Source organism: Prinia subflava, chromosome 1 (genome assembly GCF_021018805.1).
Source record: "Prinia subflava isolate CZ2003 ecotype Zambia chromosome 1, Cam_Psub_1.2, whole genome shotgun sequence".
In the NCBI taxonomy this organism is placed as follows: domain Eukaryota; kingdom Metazoa; phylum Chordata; class Aves; order Passeriformes; family Cisticolidae; genus Prinia; species Prinia subflava.
In genome coordinates, this window is record NC_086247.1 from 82,912,396 (window position 1) to 82,937,664 (window position 25,269).

General features: G+C 42.9%; 1 protein-coding gene across 3 annotated transcripts in view; it reads right to left on the bottom strand.

The window, feature by feature from the left end:
* PIGN (phosphatidylinositol glycan anchor biosynthesis class N) overlaps positions 1-25,269 on the bottom strand; it is a 127,335-nt gene that overhangs the window by 10,703 nt on the left and 91,363 nt on the right. For 2 of the 3 annotated variants that reach the window (XM_063400689.1, XM_063400672.1), the window contains exons 27-29: positions 25,227-25,269; positions 23,526-23,578; positions 15,233-15,608 (exon numbers count right to left, since the gene is read on the bottom strand). In XM_063400689.1, the coding sequence (XP_063256759.1) occupies positions 15,485-15,608; positions 23,526-23,578; positions 25,227-25,269 (220 nt within the window). In that variant the 3' untranslated portion in view covers positions 15,233-15,484. Of the gene's footprint in view, positions 1-15,232; positions 15,609-23,525; positions 23,579-25,226 lie in introns of those variants that run through there. The other variant, XM_063400681.1, reaches the window with a different exon arrangement.

Genomic DNA, 25,269 nt, shown 5'->3' on the forward strand with positions numbered 1-25,269 from the left:
CAGGAAGGCTCTCTGCCTCGAGACCAAAGCCACATACCAAACCCCCATACAGAAGGAGCTCAGGACACCTATCTGAAGGAGCCTAGGGCAGGAGGAGGACCACTGGACCTATCAGGAAGAGAATAAGCAGGAAGACGCCAGCAATCCCACCCCTTGGGCTCAGCAGGAAAATCCTTATTCCTCAGCAGCTTCCCATCATTATCCAGCCCCTCTGTCTAAACAAGTCACCTGAAACCCACCGCCCAGGGGCGGCTGTTCGAGTGGCTCACAACTCGAGAGGGATAAACCAGTTGTGTTTTGGCCAGACCTGACTGAAAACCCCAGTCCTACAGTCAGCAGGGCACAGGCAGTTAAAGCTCATCAGCTGGTGCAAAGCAGCTCCACATGTCCACCGCGGGTGCAGCTCTAGGAATTCTCATCCTGCAAGGCTCTGTTGAATGCGTCCTGGTTTCCTTTATAGTGTAAAATAAAACTTGTTATTTGCTGAGGTTTGGGATGGGGGGATGGGAACATGACAGCAAGATCCTGAAATGTTAAATAAATGGAGGCAGCAGTGTTTTGAAGTTCTGCTTGTGCCTTTCGAGGCTTGGCCCAAAAAAAAAAAAAAAAGAAAAAAAAGAAAAAAAAGGTTAAAAAAAAGTGAAAAAAGTGTGGCCTTGTGACTTTTTATAAAAATCCTGCTGTATCAGAAAGTTTGAAATATAAACAGCTGCTTTTACTGACTACATCAGTGCAGCTGATCCTTCACAAATAGCGCTCAGACAGGCAGGTTAGATCAGATTTTCTCATGAGCTCACCCAGGATAAGCTGGCTTTCATGGACAGGCACACTGTTATCTCTTTCAGCAGCCAGCGTTTTAACAGCCAGCTTTTGAAAGGCAGCCACAGTTTTCAAAGAGTCAGTCCTGGGGAGGAGGAGAAGGAGGTGGCAAAGGAGAGTACCTTTCATCACAAACCTGACACAGGAGAAGCTGTGCCTGGATTGATGCCACAGGAGAATGTATCACTCACTGTCAGGCAGAGCCGGGCCATTTCCAACAGGCAGCGACGGAGCTGCTGCAGAGCCCTGGGCTCTCCCCGGTGGGCACAGGCCTATCGAGACACAAATGCCCCTGGAACACCGGAACCTGGTTTTGCCCGGGGGGAAAGTGTAGCAACAAAGGATATGGAGCCGACCTTCTCCCTCTGAATCTCTGAGAGCATCCCGGCACTCTGGTACTCAAGGGATGGGGTCTTCCCACTGCAACACCTCATCCTGGAAACATCAGTGGGGAGGACAGAGAGGTCAGACTGCATATTTCAATGAGGATTGTTCACCTTATCACACAAGCTGGGGTTTTTAACATCAAAGGGCAGCAATGCTTCCAGCTGGACCTCCTGGCATTGTGGTTCCTACTCCTCAGGAGTATTTGACCAGTGGCATGGTCAACTCCATAAAGGGTGACATACCCTTAGCTAGAGAAAAGCATCTTGGAAAGAAAGGATTTACTGTAGAAACAAAAAAATGAAGATGCATTTTCAGTAGAGCTTAAATTGTAGGAGGATGACTAATCAGAGCCTAGCTTTGGATGGCCTGTGCCTGGCAAGAAAGCGTTAACCCAAACCTGCTCAGCCAAGACACACGGAAAATCACCGTCAGTTCTGCTGCCTTTGAGCTGATCACTACAGAGGCGTTTCAGAACAGCAAACACCGGGCTGCAGCCGCAGGGAGAAATGAACCCATCAGGAGTGAAAGGGGAGAAGTCCCAGCAGAAAAGCAGATTAAGGAGTGTTTTGAAGAGCGCAGCGCCAGGCCTGCTGTCTGAGGCGCCTCAGCGCTGGGCCCTGCGCTGTCCTCAGCCAGTCGCAGCTGCAGGCCATGAGCTGCCCTCCCTGTCAAAAGCCATTCCGTGGCAATCTTGCTCTGGGCACTTGACTGATGTGTCAGGAGAACCCCGAGGAGACGAGGGAGGTGACATTATTGCTGCTGCAGAAGAAAAGTGCAGATCATGAAAACTGTGCCTGTGTCAACAGCGCTGCTGAGGAAAGGCTTTTTCCTCTCTATGTTTCTGTTTCTTCAAAAAGACAAGCAAATCTCCAAGTGCTGGCAAAAGAAAAGGTGATTTTATAGGAGTCCACTGAAAAATGCAGCCAACATGAAGGAATCTGAGCTTGCTGGCTCCACGAGTGTTAAACCCAATGTGTCCCTCAGTGAAGGATGCTGGGCAAAAGGGCCTTTAGCCACATTTCCTTGTCTGTCCTTACAGCGATCCCAGCGGTGCCAGCCCATCTGAAAAAGAGAAGTTGGAAAAAAGCCACTACATCTGCATGTGCACTCGGGAGGGGCCAGTGCACAACAGCTCCCCGATGAGGGTCTGAGCTCCAGCCACAGACCCAGCCCAGCACAGGAGACTTACTGCCAGCAACCCCACAGGGCACAGAAGCTCTCTTTCTTTCCTGAACACCATCAAGCCAGAGAAGAAAAAAGCCAAAGCTCAGGACTTCATAGCACACTTCCAACTTCAAGGAAGTCAGTAGCCAACAGTGGGACAGGGTTAGTTTTTGGCCCATTTGAATCACAAGGTGCAGAGGGAAACACTTGATTTGCCAAAAAAAAGGATAATCCACCTAGATGATTTCTGCCAGAGGGCACAAGCTGTCTTTAATTTCCAGTTGCCAAGGGCTGCAGAAAGGGAGGGGAAAGAAGGATGGTCATTGGGAGGCCAGAGTAACTAGCCTGTGTCCTCAGGAGAAAAGACTTCATCCTTTTCTGCCTCTCTCTCTTAGCCAATTTCAGCTGAATTCAAAGGAGTCTCAGAGGTGTAAGTCTCAAAAATAATTGAACTTGCACATGACTGATGAGACAGAGCAGTCTGGGAGAATAAGCGACCCCAGGGAAAAGCACATGGCCAAGACCGGACACAGCTGTCCAGTGGGTCAGCAATGCCATTTGTCTGGATGGCCCCTACCTGGACACTTGAGGAACATGGCCAGGCAGCCAGGGGAAGGGAGCACAGGCACAGCCTTCCCAGGGTCCACCAAGTCGTCTGCTCATGAGACGTAACTTCAAGCAATACAGGATATGGCCGAGGAGAGGAAACAATTTTCAAGTAATTTTCTGTGACTACTTTCTTTGACAGGGTATTTCCATGCTTTAGATAGAGACTCAGCATTAAATTCCTTGGTTGCAGTTTGAAGGCACATTATCTAGGTTGAAAACAATCTCCCTGTTTCCAGAGGAGATGGGGATTTGTCCTGTATGCTACACAAACACACCATTGCCAGCATAGGGTTGCACACCTTCCTGCAGCAAGATAAATACCCAGCCCCACAAGGATCTCCATTAACAGACAGATTCAGTTCCTGTGGCTTCTGACACGGAAGTGCATGCAGAAGGAATGAAAGTTTGCTTTGCATAAGGTTCTCTGTGCATAGCTGCTGATAATAATTGTTCTTACTGAGCAGGGGGGCATTCTTCTTTGTGAAAAAAATCAATACATATTTAATTCATAGATGCAAGAGAGGTGATGAGCAAAATATACAACTAATAAAGATAAATGGCTTTCGTACTCATGAAGAAGTCTCATAAAGGAGTCAGAGGAAAAAGTGTCCCTGCTGAGCAAAGAGAACAAAATAAATGGGAGATTATATACTGCAAACACAGCATTGAATTTAAAAAAAGAACCCCAAAAACACAGGAGAAAACAACATTAATGCATCATTAATGCTGAGTGTTTAAATCTACAGAAACCAGCACAACATAAAGGAAGATTCCTGAGGCAACATTAATGGGGACTTATTGTGGGCTGTTATTGATAATTGTGTACAATCAACTGCGTAAACAAATTGCCAAAGCTGTATACAACTGGAATGCAAATAAGGCACGTGCAGTCATGTGGTTGCTCCTACACTGTGAGACCTGTGCAGCAGGAACAGCTTATGGGTCACCTAGAGATGCACACACATGTAAGTATGTTCCATGGAGCAGCATAAGGCAAAGATGCCACCCACAGCATCTTCAAGATAAGTTAGTTGTGTTTATTTATTTGCGGGCAAGTTAAAGATGGGACTAACAATGCATTCTTTTAGTGCTTGCATAATTTAATTTGTTTCATCTGTTGTATCTGAAAATGCTGAGACACGACAAGAATGTAACACTCCCTAAGTGGTAAAGTACTTCTATTTAGTCATTTTATGGCCAAATGAAAACTTTGTGTTATTTCATGTCCCATACTGCCAGTAAAACTGCAGCTGAGATAACATGCTCCAATCCCTATGCCTATTTTCCAAAGCACAACATCCTGGGGACATATTCTCTAAATTGCCTGCAAAGGCTTTGGAACCACACAAAGGCAGCCCAGAGAAAGGGCCCCATCCATCAGTGGGGCTGTGCCAGAAAGGCCAGGGTCTGTCTTGGCTCCAGCAAGTAACTTTGTACCTTACCGGCACCAGGCCGGTAAATGGCACTCAAGTTGATGCTGCAGGGGGCTTATTTGCATCACTGAGATTCCCAGAAACCCCAATGGAGATCAGATTCCTGCTGCAAGTACAAAGGAAATTGCCCCTCATGTCCAGGTAGGCTATTAACCTTTCAGAGAAGAGTTAAAGTGTGAGTGGGTCATCCTCAAAAAATTCCCATTTCATAGGGGAAGAACTGACCCTTCTACTGAATGCTGTGGATTGAAGTGGGAATTTTGGTGCCATGACCTTTTGTTAAAAATTAAATCAAGCTCAAAAAAGTGATCCCAGACACTTTATCAAGTTACCCAAAGTTGCAGACTGTGACAGAACCCAGAGGTGCCCAACTTCCCCACTGGCATTTTCCTTGACTAGGCAGTCCCTCCCCACCTTTTGTGCCTCCTCTTTAATCTGAAAAAAAAATAATGGAAGTGCTCATGCAGTGTTGCATCTTCTTTCTACTTTTGCTTCCCAGCTCCTCAGCATTTGAGCATGGGGTGAAACAGACAGGAGGGACATTCTGCTTAGATGATTTAACTAATCTCATGCAAATGTACTCAGCAGTCTTGGTACCCATTGTGTTTTCACCTACATAATGGCCAAGACAGCTGAATATTGCTTTTTCCAAGGATAATAGCATTTTTATGCATTACTCCTTAAAGCTTTTTGTGCTCACACACTGAAGAACAGCGCCAGCTGAGGAATAGCTGAAATCAATATACTCAGTCTCTGTCCAGCTAATTATGCATCCTCCTCCCATGCTAGCTTAAGAAAATATGATAATGATAGGAATAATTAACATGTCTATTTCCTCCCCCTCCCCTTTTCTTATTTTCAGCTTGTGAAATGAAAAACTGCAGTTAAATGTTTCTTATCACATATTTTCTGACATATATTGCCTACTTATCCTGCATTTGAGAAACGGGAAGGATTTCACAGGCAAGACAAAACATAAAAGAACTGGTTTAAACCAGAAAACAATACACTTGCCTTTCCTGATATGAATTTATATGGTTTACTGATTTCTTAATTGTCTGAGTCCAGTAGACAAGGACAAAAAAATCCCCCAAAATATAGATAATTATATATATATAGTTTCCTTTAGTAATGGAAGCAAAGCCAAACCACTCTATAATGGTAATGGAAGAGTTGTCAGCTCGTCTTCCACATCCCTCACCAATTCTCAAGTTGATTTGCCAGTGGTAAAATCCACCTCAATATACCTTCTTCCCAAGGAACCAGGATTGGTTGTGAAAATTAGTGTTAGTGGGTTTCTCCCTCTTCAGTTCTGACCAGGTGTTGCTCCTGCCCACGCTCATGGCTTGACCAAAGCACAAAGACTTTTGAGGAAAGATTGTGATTTCAAATCTGAGACCAAGTGAGCTGGAGGATTTGGATGGAGGGAGTGGGTTGGGTTGCACATGACAAGACAATCAGCTCGTGGTCACCTGGAGCATTACCTGGAAAAGCTGCAGCAACGTGGCACCTGCAATAACATTCCAGAAAGCCACCACTTCCATATAGGTCCAGCATATTAAACCTGGCTGTAAAAAAGGAATGACAGTAGACTTACAGAAAATGTAAGCACTTAAATTTTGTAATAGCCAGCCTTTAACTTATGCTCCTGAGAGAGCACTTGGACTGTTGATCTATCTACGGCTGACCTTTCAATCCACTGGCTTCCATGGGCTTTAGGAAATTCCTGCAGATTTTGACAGTTGTTGGCTTATATCCAATGTTCCTGCCCTACAGAAGAATAAAAAACATAAAATCCATTTTGATACTTTAAACAGATATGGAGAAAGCTCCAATCCCCCATCCCCTGACTACAAAAATAGGATTGCTTTCATTGTAGGTGTGTCTCATGCTGTTTGATCATCGTTCAACCTCTTTCAAGTTAGGTCCATTAGGAGGAGAATTTGCTGAGGGATTCAGGTAATTTTATGCAAACCTGTTGATTTTGAAAAGAAAAAAAGAAATACAAAAGCCTTGAAGACAGTCTGAATCAAATCAGAGTTAATTTATCATTTTCTAGCCTGCACTTGTATTTGTTATGAGAATATTTTGTCATTCTCTCCAAACTGTATTTCCAACTTTTTTTTTCTGTCTCCAGGACTTTCTAGATGCCATTTCTCCTGCTTGTTTCCTGGCTAATCAGGCTAGAAGCACACTCCAGTAGCAGTATCTTATTGCTTAGATCTTAATTTGAGCCCTGGAAAAATATTTTCACCTTTTTAGGTTTCTAGTAAATTATCCAGAGTCTATGTTTTGGGCACTGAATCCATTCACATTTGTTTCAAAAGAGGAGGTTATCATCTTCCTTCTTGTCTCCTGAATGAAAGACACCATCACACTGATACACTTTAATTAAGCTTCACCCAACCACCAAGAACTTCAGACACGGTTTAAGAGAGATAAAATCAGCAGAGATAGAATAAATTTAAAAAGAAAAATTAATTATGGAGCCAAAAAGCTTCCCAAAATGGAAAGAACATGCAACAGCAGCATGCATTACCCTGTGGTGACATAAAAGCCCACAAGGACTGAGTGAATGCCTGGTGAATGGACAGTAGCCATTGCTCCCAGGTGTCTGCTGGAGATGGGAGGCGTAACTCGAGGAGCAAGTCACTGACAGCAGATATAAACCCAAATATTCTCCTTTAGAAGGGATAAAAGAAGAAAGCAGTGGACTTTATGTGTAATTCTCATTTGGTAAATTTCACCCAGGTGCATGGAAACATTCCTGAATTGCTACATGGAGACCAAAACCAGCTCCATCAGAACGACCCTCATTTGGGCCTTCAACTTTTGCTTAACACTTGTGCTTCAGAGCAGCTTCTTCAACCTCCAGCTGCAGCAACTTCCAAATACACTGTAAAAAAGTGGCTTGTGATGAAGCAAAGTTGCTAACAGGATTCTTGGTGGGTGCAAGATGAATGCTGGAGAAGTTGCAAATTACTGGAAAATGAAAATACTGTTGGGAGGTTGGGGGGTTTGTTGTCTGGGGTTTCTTTGAGGTGTTTTTTTGGGGGTTTTTTTGGGTTTTTTGGTGTTTTTGGTGGGTTTATTTGGTTTTTTGGTTTTTTGTTTGTTTTTTGGTTGTTTTTTTTTTTTTTTTTTTTTTTTTTTGTGGGTTTTTTTTTGGTTGTTGTTGTTGTTGTTGTTTTTGCCAAATCCCATTTTCAATTAAACCATTTAGTGAAAGCAACATTTGGCCAAAGCAGAGCGTGATTTTCATGGAACAGCAATAAAATATTTAGCATGTTTATGTTCCCCAAAATTAAAAACAAACCAGAACAAAATGCACAAAACAAAACATTGTGCTGAAATGGGCAGACTGGATTAGCCTTTTGCTGCAATACCCTGGGTTTTGCCCTTTGTCTGAGAAATGCTAGGCAACTGACAATTCCCACTTCATCAATAGGAGCTGGGGATGCTCCATCTGTGGTGAGCTCTGATCTGTTTACAGTCCTGCTTACAGCTGCCATCCCAATTTAAAAGCATTCTACGAGAAAGCTTTTCCTGTTTATAAGCTCGCTTAGCCAGACTCTGGTCCTCATGGTCACTTAAGCACACATTTAACTGAAGTGCAGGAGGAGACTCCCGAACTTAAGAGAGGCCCTGGCTGCGGGCAGGGCCAGGTAGTTTGAAGTTAAGCACATGCTTAAGTGCTCTGCTGGATTTTTGCCCAAGCTGCCAATCTTTTATGGTTAATCATTTATCACCCCGCTTATGTTGTGGTAGTTATGCTTCAGTGTGCAAATATGTAAATTGCTTTCATAAAGCTCCACGCACTGAGCACAAATAATGCTTCCTCAGCCCTTTGCAGTTCTCCAGTCCTGTGACACCTCAGATAGATCAAGTGACACTTAGAACTGGCAAGAAAGTTACTTCTCCCTTAATTAAACAGAATCATTACCGTGTTCGTCTTCTTAATGGCGAGGCACATTCACAGACTTGCAAAGTAAGCAAATAAATAATGCCAGTTAGCTCTCACCTGACAAGTATCACACATTTTGCCTCTAGAAGCATGTACACCAATCCATCTTCCTCCTCCACTCCCAGAGTGAGAAAGGGATCAAGCTGTCAAAAGTATCCTAAGCATATTTGCATAACTCTGGCACAGATTAAGTTAAATCACTGCCTACAAGGGTATTTGCAATGCATCACAAGGTAATTCTCCCAAACACCAGTGACCATTTTAATTTTTCTTTCCCTCCTGAGGTTAATTGCTGTGAACTACAGGGGAATGTCACCTCCACTTACCTGTGCTCTGTTGCTTTGTATTCAGAAAGCTCACAGCTGCCGTGATTTTTTTCACAAAGAATTAAAATTGCCACGAGGAGAGAAAATATAGTTACTGCCATTCAGTTCCAATATATTTATTGGAAGGATAGGCAGCAATGGTGCCTCACTGAAATAGAGCCTTAAAACACAATTAGTTGCAGTTCTATAAATTGCAGAGCCAGTTATTCTGTGCTCCTGCCTGTGGGCCTTCCATGCACCCACTAATGAAAAGGCTGCTTTTCCCCAGATGTCAGGTTTTTGCAAGAAATGAGCAGCAGGAAGGGAAAATGACAGAGTCTGTTCCTTTGCTCTGTAGAGCAACTTTTTGTAAAAATTTATTCTCTGTCAAGCAAACTGCCTGGAAAAAAAAACCCCACAGTCAGCTACATTTTCTAAGAGGAAGCTTGAACACTGCTCAGATTGAGTCATATTAAAACAAGTTAATGCCAACAGCTGGTCTCACAATCATTACTCGAAAAAAAACCAAACCTCAAGCTTTAAGTATAAATTTTAAAAAACCCAACTCCTAAACAAACAAACAAGCAGCAAACCAAGCAAATGGGCTCTCCCGTGATAGACCAGCTGCCATCACGACCCACTGAACAGAACAAAACTCGTCCCCTGAACACTCCTGGGTCTGGGGGCTGCCTGAAAAATGCTCCTTAGATCCTCCTGCAGAGTTGAGCTGGCAGATCAGGTCCTGGGCCACCCAGGACACAGACTGCTGCAGAAGCAGAGATAGGAGTGACCCTCAAGTGAAACCCTCATGCTTGGAAAAATTAGATCTTAGGCAGGGTTCACTGCATGGCTGTTTTGGGATTGGTGGGGAAATAAAGCCCCAGGAAATGAGGAGCCTCAGACAAATTTCAGAAGGCTTGTGTTCAGCTCAGGTCCTGAATGGAGATTTGGCCATCATCCCAAATACTAGGAGGTTTTCCTGGACTATGTAATTCTTCTAAAAAGAGACAAACATTAATACCTTCTTTTGGTAACTACTAGTTAATTACCAAGTTATATTAAAGTAAGTTTGTAGCATTTTAAAGGAAATACAATGTGTTAAAGTTAGAAAAGACACTTTTCAAAAGATACCACTTGTATGAAAAAATGCATGGTGGTGAAAGATATTTTCCTTTCACAGTAGGTCAGATATAACAAGCTCTTGATGGAAAATATCCACTCACTTCTGGAGATCTAGTGAGATGGAGACACAAATATCTGAGCAGCTAAATATAGTTCTGGATAGCAAGTGCTTTGTACAGTAAGTTCTAGTGTATCTTAACTTAATATGGAAATTGATACAAAAATAAAATCACAGCATTTTCAGAGTCTATCTCTGCTTGTGTGCTCACTGGGACTCACCACACCCAATTTCAGCCTGTGCTGAAATTACTCTGCAGTTTTTGTCTTGCACTGCCTCACATGCCAAGAAGGCAGAATACTGATGTCCATCACTAAAAGGCCACATCTATTGAGACATCTAAAGGTTACTCCACAGAAAGTCAATATGAGAACTGCACTGAGAATGCCTTGTCCTTCAGCATTTCTGCAAGAGTGCTAAGTTTAATTAGAGTACTCTAGGTCTCGGTCAGAGGTTCCCCCAGGCCTAAATGCCAGTGGTTCAATTTTGCAATGTTTTCTACTGGACATGTGCCCTTTGGATCAGCTTGTGGTTGCTGAAGCTTGGAGCCAGGCTTGGGCAGGTACTGCTGGAGCTGCAACCCCTCGAGAAGAAAGAGGAGGCAGTGGGAACAGTGAAGAGCTGTGGTAGTGACACATGGCTTTCTCATATTTCTCTTTCCTTCTCACTTTGAGGCAAAAACTTTGGACCCAGGTGTGGTTGCTTTTGCAGCAATTTAAATTTAAATTCCCCAGGCCTTACTCTACACTACTCTGTCCTTACTCAACCACTGGCCCCAGCACCAGGTGTGCAGGATTTGGTGGCTGTACACTGTGTCACAGGACAATTCAGGTCAAGAGGGACCTCCTTGCAGCTGAGGTGACACCCTGAGGAGGGTGCAGATGCCAGGAAATTCAGAGCAGGAGTGGGCTACACCCCTGGCTGTATCCCACTGCAGTCAGAGATGGCTGGGGCAAACTTGGTCTGGTGCTTTTTTCTCCCTGTCATAGAGAAAGCACTGGATGATATCCAGCCATTACTAACAGGTTTGTCAGCAGTACCGACCTGAGTGAAAGGTAAACCTTCAAGTCAACTTCACTTTATGTAACACTTGAGGCATTTGCTCTTACAACTCACATGGAAAGTAAAATGTAAACAAAAGGTGTATTGTCATCTGTTTTATATCATTCACCTTCAAAGCTAGAAAGTTACGCCAAGCATAAGTCAATAAATAAACAAATAAGGAAAATATCGACAAGCTTGATTTCAAAGGTCATGGGAAGAAGGAGAGAGCCATGCTTTCAGCCTTCTTCCTCTTTTCAGTCCTCAAATGCTAAAATACTGTGCCTTGCCCTGAGGTGAGGAAGGAGCCCTTGCAGGAAGCAGCTGAATTCAGAGCCTCTGTAAGCAGATAAACTGGATTTAACACTACACATCCTTAGGAACATAACTAGTCCAAGAGAGACCAGTGAGAAGTGCAAGTAATTTGGTGACCACTAGCTGCTGTGATGGTCAGTTCTGGCTTACCACAAGCCCTGTCTCACGGATGGGTAACCAGGACTGATCTGGGCCTGTACCACCCACCTGGCAGCTCTGCAGGCCAGGCTCCCAGACCCTCCCCAGCCACAGAAGCTCACCAGGCAGCTCCTCAAAGAAAACACACAGGAGAATAAAGTTTTTCACCTTCAGGCTAGATGAAGCCATGTGATGATGGAGCTGGCATCTGGAAGTGTCCCATCACTGACATACAGCAGAGCCCAAGAGCAGAACTTCTCCCTTCCCTACCACAACTATAGCTCCCAAAAATATTCTCTTCATGTGGCTCCTGCTCACAGAACCCCACATCTAGCAGCTGCAGAAGCATGGCACCCTCCATGTTCTCATCCTTTTTGCCAAAGACATCTGGGAGAAGAATCCCCACCACTCCAAAGTCAGGGGAAAAGGGACTGCAGGATTCACACAATCTGGAGGAGTAATGAGCATCACATCCTTACAAATTAGCTGGGGTGGTAAGAGCTGAAAAAACATTTGCATTGTGGCTTCTCCAAACCAGACACTGCAGTTTAAGGTTTGGGTGAGACCATGAACGTTCATTCATATCTTTGTTCTCATTCAAAAATGTGAAGACTGTACCAGACTTACAACTAACAGGCACAGCATGCATTGAAATTGCCAAAGCTTGTAAAATCTGATTTACTCTGTGAGGGAGAAGGGGAAGTTATTTCGTTTGAGTCATAAGAGGTCTTGATACAATCTAAGCTTCATCATTTCTGAAGAAACAGCTCACTCCCTGGGCAGATATCAAAAGGCTGCTGTGTACAGCCTTGATAACAAAAAAGCAGGGAACAATTCCTAGTGCTGAAGATGACAAGACCTTTGTATCAGCTGCTCTTCAATACAGTTTCTCTTGCATTACACTACCTGATGGGCACCCTAGGTTTATGGTTAGCTCTTCAGGGATCCACGGACCTGAAATCAAGAAGATAGAAGTTTTGCAGAGGTTTTTAGTTAAAAAAAAATAAAAATTGTGCTATCCTTGGCACAAATAACAATGTCAATCAACCTGCCTTTTCCAGCCTGAGGTTTTTGCTCTCTGGACCCTCACCTGCTCCAGAGTCAGGGAGTATGCAGCTCTGCTGCAGGCAAAAAAAAAGGCAGGCAGAAGGGTTTGGGGTAATTCTGCCTTCATGTCCTTCACATGTGCTGGAAGCCTGTGCTGGCTCTGAACCCCTCTCTGTGGCCTGGATCCTGTCAGGACCCCATAAAGAGGGATGATGATGCCTGAAGACCCACAAGTAGAACAAAAGAAAGCTTAAACCCATCCAAACACAAAAATTTACTCCCTACCTTAGCTGCTAAGGCTGGGGAGGACATTTTATTGCTGATGCCATTTGTGTCTGGAGAACTTGCATCTGTGGGAGGGAAGAGGTTGACTTTGTCACACACCCCATGGGGCTGTGTAAAGCAGCTGAGTGGGAGAATTCTTGACACCTCTCCCTGCTGGAGTCAACCCAGAAGTGCGGGCCAAAACTCCAGCAAGAGCCTCCCGTGGGGAGACGTGAGAACAGCACAGGCAATCCTGCCTTGCCATGAGAGCTGCTCTCCAGCACTCCCGTGGCCTCTGACAGACACTGAATTCACAAATGGCACAGGGATGCAAGGAATCAGAGGGGGAAAGGGCAGCTAAGGTTGCTACCACCATAGCCCAAGCAGAGCAAATGGCAAACAAGAACAAAACCCTGCAGAGCAGCACTGGGGGAAAACAACACATATATTGCAAATACTGCCCTATGTTCATTGTCCCTTTTCTTCTCTTACAAGGAAGGATGCAAAAAATAAAACACACTTCCTAGTAAAAGGTGCTATGGAAACCATAAGCAGAAAGAGTAACTGATGTAGGTTGTACTTTGCACATTCATTTCCACTTCCCTGCATACCACAGCATATAGATTATTCCTACTACCACAGACAAGCAGCACCAGATGCAGTGGGCTGAGATGCTGTTTTATTAGCAGCCTCCTGTGGTAAAAAAGGGCATCAGGCTTGAGCTCCTCTGAATCCTCCCATTCTCTCTGCAGTGCCAGCAGTATGTATCTCCTAATAGGTAGGACATCCACTTGGCCTTGTCATAGACAACAAGCAGTTTTGATGAGCTTGCAGAAGGTGTGACTTAAGGGTGGCAGCCCTGTGAGTCCCACATTCCTGATTCTTCAGTCTCTTCACATCACATCAGTGCCAGCTGTTCAGCTGCTCCCATGAGTGAATTTGTTCTCCAAACAGTAATTCTGCAAAGCAGTCACTCCAGCAATGGAGACTGGGATGGTCAATGGCTCAGAGCTGTGTGTCTGAAGGGACAGCCCTGTGGACAGAGCTCTCAAGACATCAGCTAGGTAACAGAAAGCTGAGGATACGGTAAGTACCCACAATGACACAGTACACTGTAGATACTCGTGGATTGAGGCTGAGGTAAGGACAGCTCTCCGTAACAGACACTGGATCCTGGAACAAGTGTGGCACATTCCCAGGCCTATACATAGATTTTGCCCTGGTGGCAACTTTCCAGCTGCTCGTGCTTGCTCCTTGCCTTGGCTGTAGGGTACAACCACCAGCCCCAGGCACACGTCCACCCTTAGGTGCGCAGTCTGCAGTACAGCCTGTAACAAATACAAAATATCTTCTGCTGCTGAGGCCAGCTGTGAGGCAACGTGCCCAGTAAGACCACTGGATCACCACCTAGTGGAAAAAATTACTCCCTTAACAGTACTCAGACACTCTCACGAGGCACTCTGAAGCTGCACAGATGACTGCAGGCCCGCAATGCCATTTCTTTTCTAGTACCTGACAAGCAGATGGAGGTTTGTGACCATTTTTTCCCAGCCAGACTTCCTGCAGAGGGATGACAAGTTTTCAGAGAGTTTAACAGACATGTGACCATGGCCAAATGCCAGATGGCTGGAAAGAGCATTGGAGAAGCCCTCATGATGCATGTCTAGCCTTGGCTGCCAGCATCATGCACCATATCTATCAACTCCCAGACAGAAAGGCCTGGCTGCTAGTTGGGAGTGTGACACAGGGATATATAACATAGAGCAATTTTCAGTGATGCCATCACAAAATGGGCCAGAATGAACAACATTTTTTTCTTTTCCTTGCTTCTTACTTGTAATCAGTATACAGGGAATCCGCATTAGATTCATTGTGCAGCCATTACTGATGCTCGTAATCAGGAGCAGAACACAAGTGGAGAGAAAAACAAGGAAACAAAAAAAAAAGCCTCCACACAGCATCACTTTCAGCAAACCAGCAACTCCAGCTGCAGTTTCATGACCTCTTTATGCTGATCTAACTCTGGGCTGCTACAGAAACAATCAACCCTAACCCTTCTGCCCACCCTGTCATGAGCTGGCCCAGGGAATTTGACTGCTGTTTAACCAGGTTCCTTTCATTTGGATCAGCTACCTGAGTGTCAAACTGCTCAGCCCGCCCAAACTCAGGAGGCAGCAGGACAGCACAGTCAGCAGCAGCAATTCACAGCAGGATGAGCTGGAAGATGTTGTCTTACAGCAACAGCCTCACAGCACACCAGCCTTAACCTGCCTCAGCATATTCCCACAGGCACGCTGACAGGGCTTGCAAAAAGCGCAGCCTGTTTCAGAGATGTTGCGACGCGTGTGCCACATCAGCTACACACAAACCAGTGATCTGCCCAGACTGATTTCATTCATGCCTTAGTCTGGGAGGTGCTTATGCGAGACACAAAACGAAGTCAGAAATTTGCAGACTCCTAATGAGGGTATGTGTGAACAAATAGCTGGCAGCCAAGTTATAACAGCAAAAAAAAAAAGACAAAACCTCATCTCCCCAAAAATCCAATCCAAAAGACAGTTGCCTATGTATTTTAAAAAGAATTTTGTTGCTGTTTTCATTTTCAGGAATGCATGTACACTTGAACAGAGGCTTTTTTATTCCCATATTCCCATTGGTGTCTAAATGGTAACCCTCAAATGCAAATTTGTCATGTGACAGCATTTAATCAGTATCAGCAGAGCACTCTGATCGCTGGATGGGATTTTGGCACTCTAGTCCCTTAACCCTGATTTACATTCCAGAGTAGGTGGTTCAGAGGAACCCTGAGGATGCTCTATCACGTGGAATGGTGCTTAGTCCTTCTGGAAAGTCCAAGTCTCTGTGTAGTTAACAGCTGGGCCAGTCCATTCATCACCATCATAAAAATGGTCAGTGACATCACCAGCACATAGTGGCTGATGCTGCAAGGAAGAGACAGAAAAAAAGTGAGAGAAAAATACAAACTTACAGAGCAAAGAAAAAATAATAATACTGTTATAAACAACCCTCTGCATTTTTTTTTCACTTTAAGTAGGACTAATTGTTCACCTAGGATGTAATTTTATATACACTGCTCTTACAAGACAAGTATAAGCAGCACTGTCACATAAAAACCCAAGTCTCTGACAAAATAAAACAGTGGGGACAAAACACAACTAAGCATACACCAAGTGAGTAAGAGGTACCAGGTGTACTTTTCATTCAAATGGATAATTCAGTGTGAGTGAAACAACTGCAAAACTTCCATTTGCTGTCAACTATAACACAATCTAGAGAGAACTTGCCATCAGACAGACATTCCTTGATAGTACAACAACTCAGATATTTATGTCAGATGAAGTGCAATTTTCTAGAGAAAACACTATTCTAGTGACAAATAACTCTAAGAAGAAAAAAAATGTTACTTTTTCATTGAACATTGCTAAAATCTGGAGAATTCTCTGCTGTGGTAGCACATGCAAAGAGATTAAAGAGTGAATTCAAGAGTGGCTAATAAACACAATATGAAAATGCAGCTTCGATGTTAGGATGTCCTGAAGCCACTAATGATTAAAAGGCTAACAAGCAGCCAGCTTGTTCTCCACTTGCTCAAATTCTGTTGCCTGAGGTTCACTGGTGTTACAGATGGGCTATTTAGGGTCAGACCAAGATTCAATCCAGGACATTCAGCATTCTGTATTCCAATGGGTTCAAGGCCCATTTGGAATTAAATCTAGCTAAGGATGTCAAGAATAACAAGAAGAGCTTCTTCAAATACACAATAACACAAGGAAAACTATGGAAAATGTGAGTCTGCTACTGAATGGACCCTTGCTACAGAGGCTGCAGAAAAGGCTGTGATACTGAACGCATTCTCTGTTTCAGCTTTCACTGCCAAGGCTAGCTCTCAAGAATCCCTGACCCAGGAGATCAGGGAGGAAGTCTGAAGGAAGGCTCTTTCCCTTCATGTGGGAGAACTGGATTACAGACAATTCTGATGGTACAAAGCTGGGAGCAGTGGCCGATAGCCCAGAGAGCTGGGCAGCTCCTAGAACGACCTCAACAGGCTGGAGAGATGGGCAGAGAAGAACTGTCTGAGATTCAACAAAGGCAATGCAAGGTCCTGCACCTGGGGAAGAACAACCCCAAGCACCAGGACATGCTGGGGGCTGACCTGCTGTAGAGCAGCTCTGTGGAGATGGGCCTGGAGGTCCTGGTGGACAACAAGCTGTCCATGAATCAGCAGTGTGCCCTTGTGGAAAAAAGGCCAAAGGTATCCTGGGGTGCATTGGGAAGAGCATTGCTGCCAGCAGGTTGAGGGAGGTGATCCTGCCCCTCTGCTCAGCCCTGGTGAGGTCACATTTGGGGTGCTGTGTCCAGTTCTGGGCTCCTCAGTACAAGAGAGACATGGAGCTCCTGGAGCAGGTCCAGCAGAGGGCTAAGAAGATGATAAAGGGATTGAGAGACTGAAGCATCTTTGCTACAAGGGAAGGCTGAGAGAGCTGAGCCTGTTCAGTCTTGAGAAGAAACAAGTGAGAAGGGATCTCTTCAATGTCTGTAAGTGTCTCAAGGGAGGGTGTCAAGAGGATGGATGCAGGCTCTTCTTGGTGGTGCCAAACAATAGGACAAGAGGTAATGGGCACAACCTGGAGCGCAGGAAGTTCCATCTCAACATGAGGAAGAACTCCGTCACTGTGCAGGTGACTGAGCACTGGAACAGGCTGCCCAGAGAGGCTGTGGAGTCTCCTTCCTTGGAGAAAAGCCATCTGGGCACAGTCCTGAGTAATGGGTTCTACGGACCCTGCTTGACCAGGGAGGCTGGTCTAGGTGACCTCCAGTGGTCCCTTCCCACCTCAATCACTGTGTGATTCTGTAAGATCTGAATCGGGTACTGTTAATGTAAGCCACTAGACATCGAAAAACCAGAAATCTTCCAAAACCAGTGATATTTCAGGTTAGAGCTACAGATGAAACACTGCTGCACCCAGGTCCATTATGCATCCAGTGCAGCTTTGGTTCTTCCTGGGACTACTGAAGAAACTAGCACTCTGACATGAGAGGTACCCACCCCTCCTGATGCACCCACACCTATTATTCCAAAGTAGATGGCTCCTTAGGACAAACAGAGTAACTTTAGACTTGATGAAGTCTGAGTTTAGTCACAAAAAAGGATTGCAAGGAACACTTGCTGGCTTAATGACCTGGAATTTCTGCCAGAGGACTCATTCGGTTTGAGAGTTTAGCCACAGAAGAGCAGTAAAGCTCATAATGCCAGCACTATCAATCCTCACAACCCTGAGACTGTGACAACTCTGGCACTAACCTAGTGCAATTTAGCCCTGTGAAGTGGAGAAGCACCAGCTCTAAACAAAGCTGGGCTGCTAACCAGTGTGAGAGAATAAAAGTAATCCAAGAAGTTTTTCCACAGTTTCCACAGCCAGGGTGCCGTGCCAGCAACCAAAGGACCAAACATGGACAACGTGAAAACAGACTTGGTACATGCTGTAAGATTTTTCTGTTTCAGTTGAGTCAGACTCAAAACATCTCACAAGTACCTTGCTCAAAATACAGTTTTTAGAAATCAATTAGAAAATCCACTGTCATAAAAGGGCTCAGACCTCAATGAGCATAATGAGCAGCACATCTACAAGAACCAAGCTCCTGTCCTGTTTCTGTGGGGAAGGTGTAAGAAGACACAGGGAGAGCATGAAGTCAGGCACAGAGCCTACTGTCACCTGGGCAGTGCACTTTGGACTACACAGTTCACAGCACATTTACAACAGCAAAGATAAACTCCCTCAAGAGCTGCCCTTGCAAGACCACCTGGGTGTGTTACAACTTCTGTTTCAGTTCTTCATGGGACAGATCACATTGAGAGATAAAACTCAAACTCTTGCTGCAGTTCTCTTCATGGTGTAATGTGCCCTTGGGAACTGTACATTCGCCACAGGTAGATAAGGTTGGTGGCACTTAAAGGGAACAGCCACTCTGGTAAACACCTGGACACTTAGTGTCTGCTGCCTTACGGGTAACAACTCAGCTTTCCTTCTCACTTGGCACCAGAATTTTAGTTTTCCATATAAGCACCATACACCACTTTCGTTGTAAATTTCAAAGAAAGCTTGAATGAGTAATCTGAAAATCACAAGCCAAATGAACGCCCTGCCTTTACTCCCATAGATAGCCCAAGACCATCACGCTGCATGCGTGGACCCCAGACAGGCATCTGAGTTCCTGTGCACCCCCTAAATGGAGCTCTTTCAGATGCGATCAGGGCTTCGGCAGGGCATAGCAAGGGGCTTTCTCAAAGCAAAAAGGTCTTTCCAAACTCTGCTTAGCCACCTGGCAGCTGAGGGACTGGATCCTCCATACTTTTGTAAAGAAAAGAATGTTGCACACACTCCTCCCTTGCTATACTGCAAAAGTCTGCGCAGTTATGCTCCTTTAATAAAACATCAGATGTTCAAATGTATATATGTAATGTCATAGAGCACAATAAAAACAATTTCAATCTACTTGTCACAATTACAAACAGCCAGCATCTCTGGGGCTCTCAGCAACTGGTACTGCACTGCCTGCGGGCAGCTCTGCCTGGTAAATTACTTCTTAGGCTGGGGTAATACTGTATTTAAACAAAGAAAACAAGACTCTTACAGGTTTATGCCACACAGCAGTGTCAAATCTTGATCTCTATACAATTCAGAACCTGCACCCTTGGCTGGATCAGTAGTAACAGTGAAGGAAGTAACTCTCTAAAGAAGCTTTCTGCATCAGAAGTCAAACCTGAGCTAATGAGAAGGAGGAGTAAGATTCCAGGCTCCAGGCAAATTAGATCCATGTGGAAGAAGAAGAGCCATTAAACAGGTACAAGAGAATAGCTTAATGGGGCACAGTGGGGCAATGCTTATAAAGGATGAGAGGGCAGATTTAGTAGGTGTGGGGGATCATGGATGATCTACAGTAAGGCAGCGCTGCTCAGTGGAAAGGTGAATGCCCCATGTATGGATCAAAGTCAACAGGCAAAGCTGGTGGTAGGAAAAATTTTTATCAGGCAGCAAGACACCTCTTTCATGGCAAGGAACCACAAGGAGAACATGTGAGGTACTACCACCTCCTGGCTTTGTGACAGTCTTTATTGGTGAGAAAAAAGAAGACAAGAATCTAATATTAAAAAAATTAGGGGGGTAAGCAGCAGGAATCAATCTTGCTACAAAACTTGGCTTTCTCCCAAGACAGGCTAATTCCTAAGACGACAGACCTGATTAGAAGCTGGAAAGACAAGAAGATAGAGTAAGTCACCATAGCAATTAAAAAAAACTAGAAACAAAATAAGTAAAACAAAACCAACTTGTGCAAGGACTTGGATAAGCAGTCTCCAGAAGAGTCCGGAGACATTATTTCTACATGACATGCTCTTTGAACTGTTCCCAAGCACACACTGAGACCCCAGATTTAGATTCTGAATTTTAAGTTTCCTGCTTTTCCAGCCAGGATGCCACACCCTCTCTCCTCAGTTTCACCAAAATCAAATCACAAAACTTTTGTTTCAACAGTTTGACCTAGAAGCCCCAGCACCCCAACCCTGAAATTAATTCTGTTATTCCTAAAACCTAAAAAAATCAGTTGGTGCTTTATTTATGTCCCCTGACCTTTGAAACAGCAGAAGAACAGTTAAGATCGTATCTTTATCTTTCAGCAGCCATAAAAAGAAGGAATAGTACAGTATGTGTCTGTATACAGCTATATAATAGCCATATAAAGAACCTTTAAGGTTTATGTTTATTATCAGCTTATACAACTATTTACAAAGTGCATATACTGTAAAGATATAGTCAGCTTTAAAGGCTATTTCTCTCTCTTTCTGGAAATCTACAGATAGAGATAGATAAACACAGCTTTTAACCTGCAGAGAAATTATTTCAGTGACAAAGAAGCTGAAAAGCCAGCTATTCCATTTGGCTGTTATTCAAAAATAAAAGGATCTGTCAGAACAAACTTCTCATGATCATGTATTACACACTAATACATCAAAAACACGAAGAAAATGACATTATTTTAAGGACACTTAATGGGGTGTTCTTCCAGGGCATATGATGCAATTCGGGCTACCTCAACTTAGAGGTAGAGAGCAAGGTTAGCAGACCTGAGAAGTTTGTGTAAGATGCTGCTTCGAGTTCTGCATTCACTGCAAGATTATTATCCCATTATTATATCAAAACAATGAAAAACACTCTCTGAAAGACAAGCTTACATTGATTTTGGTATGACCATTGAGAAAAGGGGCTTTAAAACTTTCTAAGAAGCCATAAATATTTATGGCGATTGATAATTTACTGAGAGGAGGGAATCAGTGGTGCATTGATAATTTGCTGAATGTGGTAATACAGCACTGTATGTTGGATCTGTTGTTGGCCAGCATTTCATTAACAAACTGGAAGAGTGGAAGAGGTAGAAATCTGTTTCCATTCAAAGACAACACTTATGTGACATGGTGAATTCCACTGGGAGAATAAAGACATGTTGTTAAGGCAAATGTGAGGCATGGTAAAATGTCATGCCATATGGTTAAGGCATAGTTGAATAGGATGTAAAAGCCAGGAGCTAGGGATGAAATTTTTAAAAATAGAAAATGTCAGTTCAGTAATCAAACCTTACTTCCAAAGAAGGAGATCCACTAAGAAAGAAAACATCAAGGTGAAAAAGCCGTGAAGGTCTTTTTATTGCAAGGGATTTAAAGCCAACTCATCTACATGAAACTTGGCTACTGGAAAACCCAAATATTGCCTAATGAGTCTCCTACTCAACTTGCATGTTCTTAGTAAGAGAGAACGTACACATTTTTTTGAACTGTAAGAACTAGAAAATCCATGGAAAGCCCATCACCACAAAACAGGATGAGTAAGGAAACACACATCAAAGATTTACAAATGTGGCACATACACCACTGGACTCTGAGATGCTTTAGAGGAATTAATCTCCATGAGTCAATTAAGCTGCTGTTTTTGCACCTCTGATTTCACTGATGTGGTAACCAGTAACATAACACAAATCCAGATATTTTTGCTGACTTCCTATCAGTCCGACAAGAAAAAAAGAAAAATGTAAGAGCAGCTGTCCCTAAGACTGCTCCTGTTCTCAGGGAAGTTTTGGCAACATGGAAAATGTCAACTGAGACAGGATATTTTCAGACCTTGCTGTCAAAGCAGCAACAGACAGCACTGCAATGAGAACACCACAGAGCTGTCACTGCACTTGCAACAGGAGGACAGGAAAGAGCTATGTCAGTATCTCACTCCCACTGGTTTTGGGATTCACCCAAAACCCCTTGAAGCTCATCTTCCCTCTCAGGAAAAAACAAAAAAAATCTGCTATTGCCTGATAATTTTGCCAAGCCTGAGGATCACACATTAGAAATCCACTCAGAAGAGAAAGTTCTGGTGCCAAAATAATACTCATGCTTGATAAAAGTAGGACCACTTAGCTCTGCACCTATGGCTTCACTTCCTTTCTTATGCAACCTAATTATTTTTCTTATGTGCAATTACACACCTACATATAAAACATATATAAAGAGACTACAATAAAATAACATAGGTGGCAGAGTCAAGAACTCAAAAGTGAAGTCATGACAGAGGCTGCCTGAACATTATGCACTTCCATGTTAAAAATTATTCAGAAATTGCTTTTTCAAAAGGCCTTTTTCAGTGCTTTCTTCAGTGATCAAAACACACACACACACACAGAGGCAGAATTACAGTGGTGCATAATGAGCTCTCCTAAACTCTTCAGAATAAGGCAACCTTCCACCTGAAATAGATCCAGCAATGTGTTATTGTTGTAAGGCTCTAGCTGTGGAGGCCATGTATCAGAGAGGAAGTTTTTTGGGTACTTGTAACAATTTATACTTTTGCTGCTAACTCCCAATTAAACTTCTTGCCCAACAGAACAGAAATTTTTGGAAGGCTTTAATATCCTTATTAATCTGTAGAGAAATTCAAACCAAAGGATGAAGCCCTCTGACTTACCATAAACTGACCATAGCAAGAAGTGTGATGCTAAAGGGACATTTTCACTCTTTGATTTAAGTGTACCTCTGCCCACTTGGAACCTTCAAAAGGTAACAATAAGCAGGAATTGTGCAGACTGAACAGAATATTAACAATGGGTCACTATTCAGCTTCTGTTTAAATAACAGTGTCAAGTGACCAGATTGGCTGGATTAGTAACAGCGCATTCCCTACTAAGCTTATTACTGCATTTTATCTATTTCCACAATCGGGGAAGGGAAATCTGAAATGTGTATTCCTTGTATTTGAGGATAATATGACTTTTAATGCAAAACAAAATCTCTCATTTTAGCTGTGATTGCTATGTTTAAATGATAAACTCTTCCCCAGCTAGGGGAAGGATAAATGGATGGGCCTTGGTAGTCACCAGAATATTTACACAAGGTTCACTAGTTCACAGTGAACTGTATATGGAGGCTTAACTAGATACAAGATGATTAACAACTTCAATAAATGGTTATTTTAACAGTGATTACAACTAACTAAGATGCAAAACATTTAATTAAAATACTTTTTGTGTAATTATTTTTCAAACAAATCCTATTAACTGTATTTCTTGCCACGCAGGATTTATTACTTACTATGTGTTGCACTGGCACAGATATTAAGACACAAGTTTTAGCTTGGGATATGTATACATATGTGTGCACATGTGATTAAAGTATGTGGAACACCCCTGAAGCATTTGATTAAGCAGAGTAATTGGAAAAAATGACAAGAGTTGAGTAGATAAACAATGGTATGAACCCATGAAGCTTTAAAAATGCAATGGAAGCAAAACAGGTACTGTACCTTGTGCCAATATCCAGCCAGCTTCCATAATCTTTAACCAAAAAGAAAAAATGCTAGGAAATAAAACAACTTTGATTAGTACATCAACACTGCACAATTTGAAACAGAAAATGAAACCCCAATTTTTTCAGGCTGTTTACTCTAAATTTCTAATTCTTCACATGGAATAAGCACAAGAACCTCCCAGGAATGATCATTTAGACCACTGTAAAGAATAGTCTAGGAACCAGAAATAGATTTAACATGGTATCAAACAAAACCATCAAGAGATAGACAGAATTTAGTCCAGCTTGGCTTGCAAAAAACCAGAGAAATACCAGAACTTTTTCAATAAGAAAAGACAAGCCACCTTATTGTTTGAAATAACAACATGTCAAATAATGCATAGTGCCTAAAAGTTTTCATGGAATTTCATGAAAGTTCTGGCAGCTCTCCACCTGTAAAGTAGGAATAATGCTGGGAGAAGAGAGTACTTCTCTATTAGTAAATTCCCTTAATTCAATCCCATTGATCCAAGATTACAAATATGTCCTCTTTTTGTCCTGTTACTTTCTCTTTTCTTGAGAGAGTTTCTACATATCTCCTACCAACCTCACTGGTATCTTTTTTTTTCCTACACCAAACACATATCTACTAATTGTTTCAAAATACTTAAACCAAAATAGGAGAATACATGATATAATATATATGATGATGATACTGGGGCTTGCTACACACCAGTAAATACCCGTAGTCTTCATCTGGTTTAATTATACTGATTTTATTAGTGAAATGCTATGAATGTGGTTTATTGGTATACTATTTCTTTTCCTGTGGAAGTTATCCAAAAGCAGATTAGTCACACAGACTTATTTGAAACTTGACACAACCATACCTTCTCCTTTTCTCACTCTATAGACAAATTAGCAATTATTTGGTTTTTACAAATATTTACAGTTCACATTGTACTAGGAAATAAGATCAGGAATGCTTACTGCAAGGGGTAAAACAAAACCAGCATGTATAAAGTGACACCACCAGCCCTACCTGCCAATTGAAAAGGTTTCTATTTACCAGTGGCACTGCTTCCTGATTTGAAGACAGCTGGAGCAGGCAATGAAAACATAGTTTTAATCTGCAAAAACTGTGTTGGGGGATTTTTCAGCTTTGGGTTGTTTGGGCTAGCTTGGTTTGTGGATGCAGGCTTTCTGAAGGTAGCATTTCCTGACAGCTTATTACAAAGGGCACAAAGTGTCTTTTTGGATGTTGCTGGTCTGGATTCTGACTAGTCTTACAGAGCTGGTGGGTAAAGCATTTCTCCTTTTCCTCTCCTTTTCAAGAGAAGCTGGGGTGGGTAAAAGGTTCAGAATTCCTGAACAGTCAACTAAACCCTGCACACAGCTAAAACTAATATTCTTGTTTAAATTTTTCCAAGGAATTTGATCATAAAGCACATGAGGAATTCCAAATGTTAACTCATTACTTCATTTTTGTCTCTTATTATTATGAGAACATTGCTTCTTCAGAAGCATTAATTACATGAAGCTCAAAAGGCAGTGATTGGAAGAGTTTTATCTCTAAGTTATGCTAGGATTTCAATCCAATTCTCTGCCCTAGTTAGAAAAACTTTGAAGTCTGAAACAAATTCAGATCTCTCTTGATGGAATTAGGAGAACTCTGCTTCTTGATCTTGTTTGAAGAGAATGTGCAACAACAACTTACCAAAGCCATAATGTCTGAAATCACAAGAACAATGAGGAAAAGG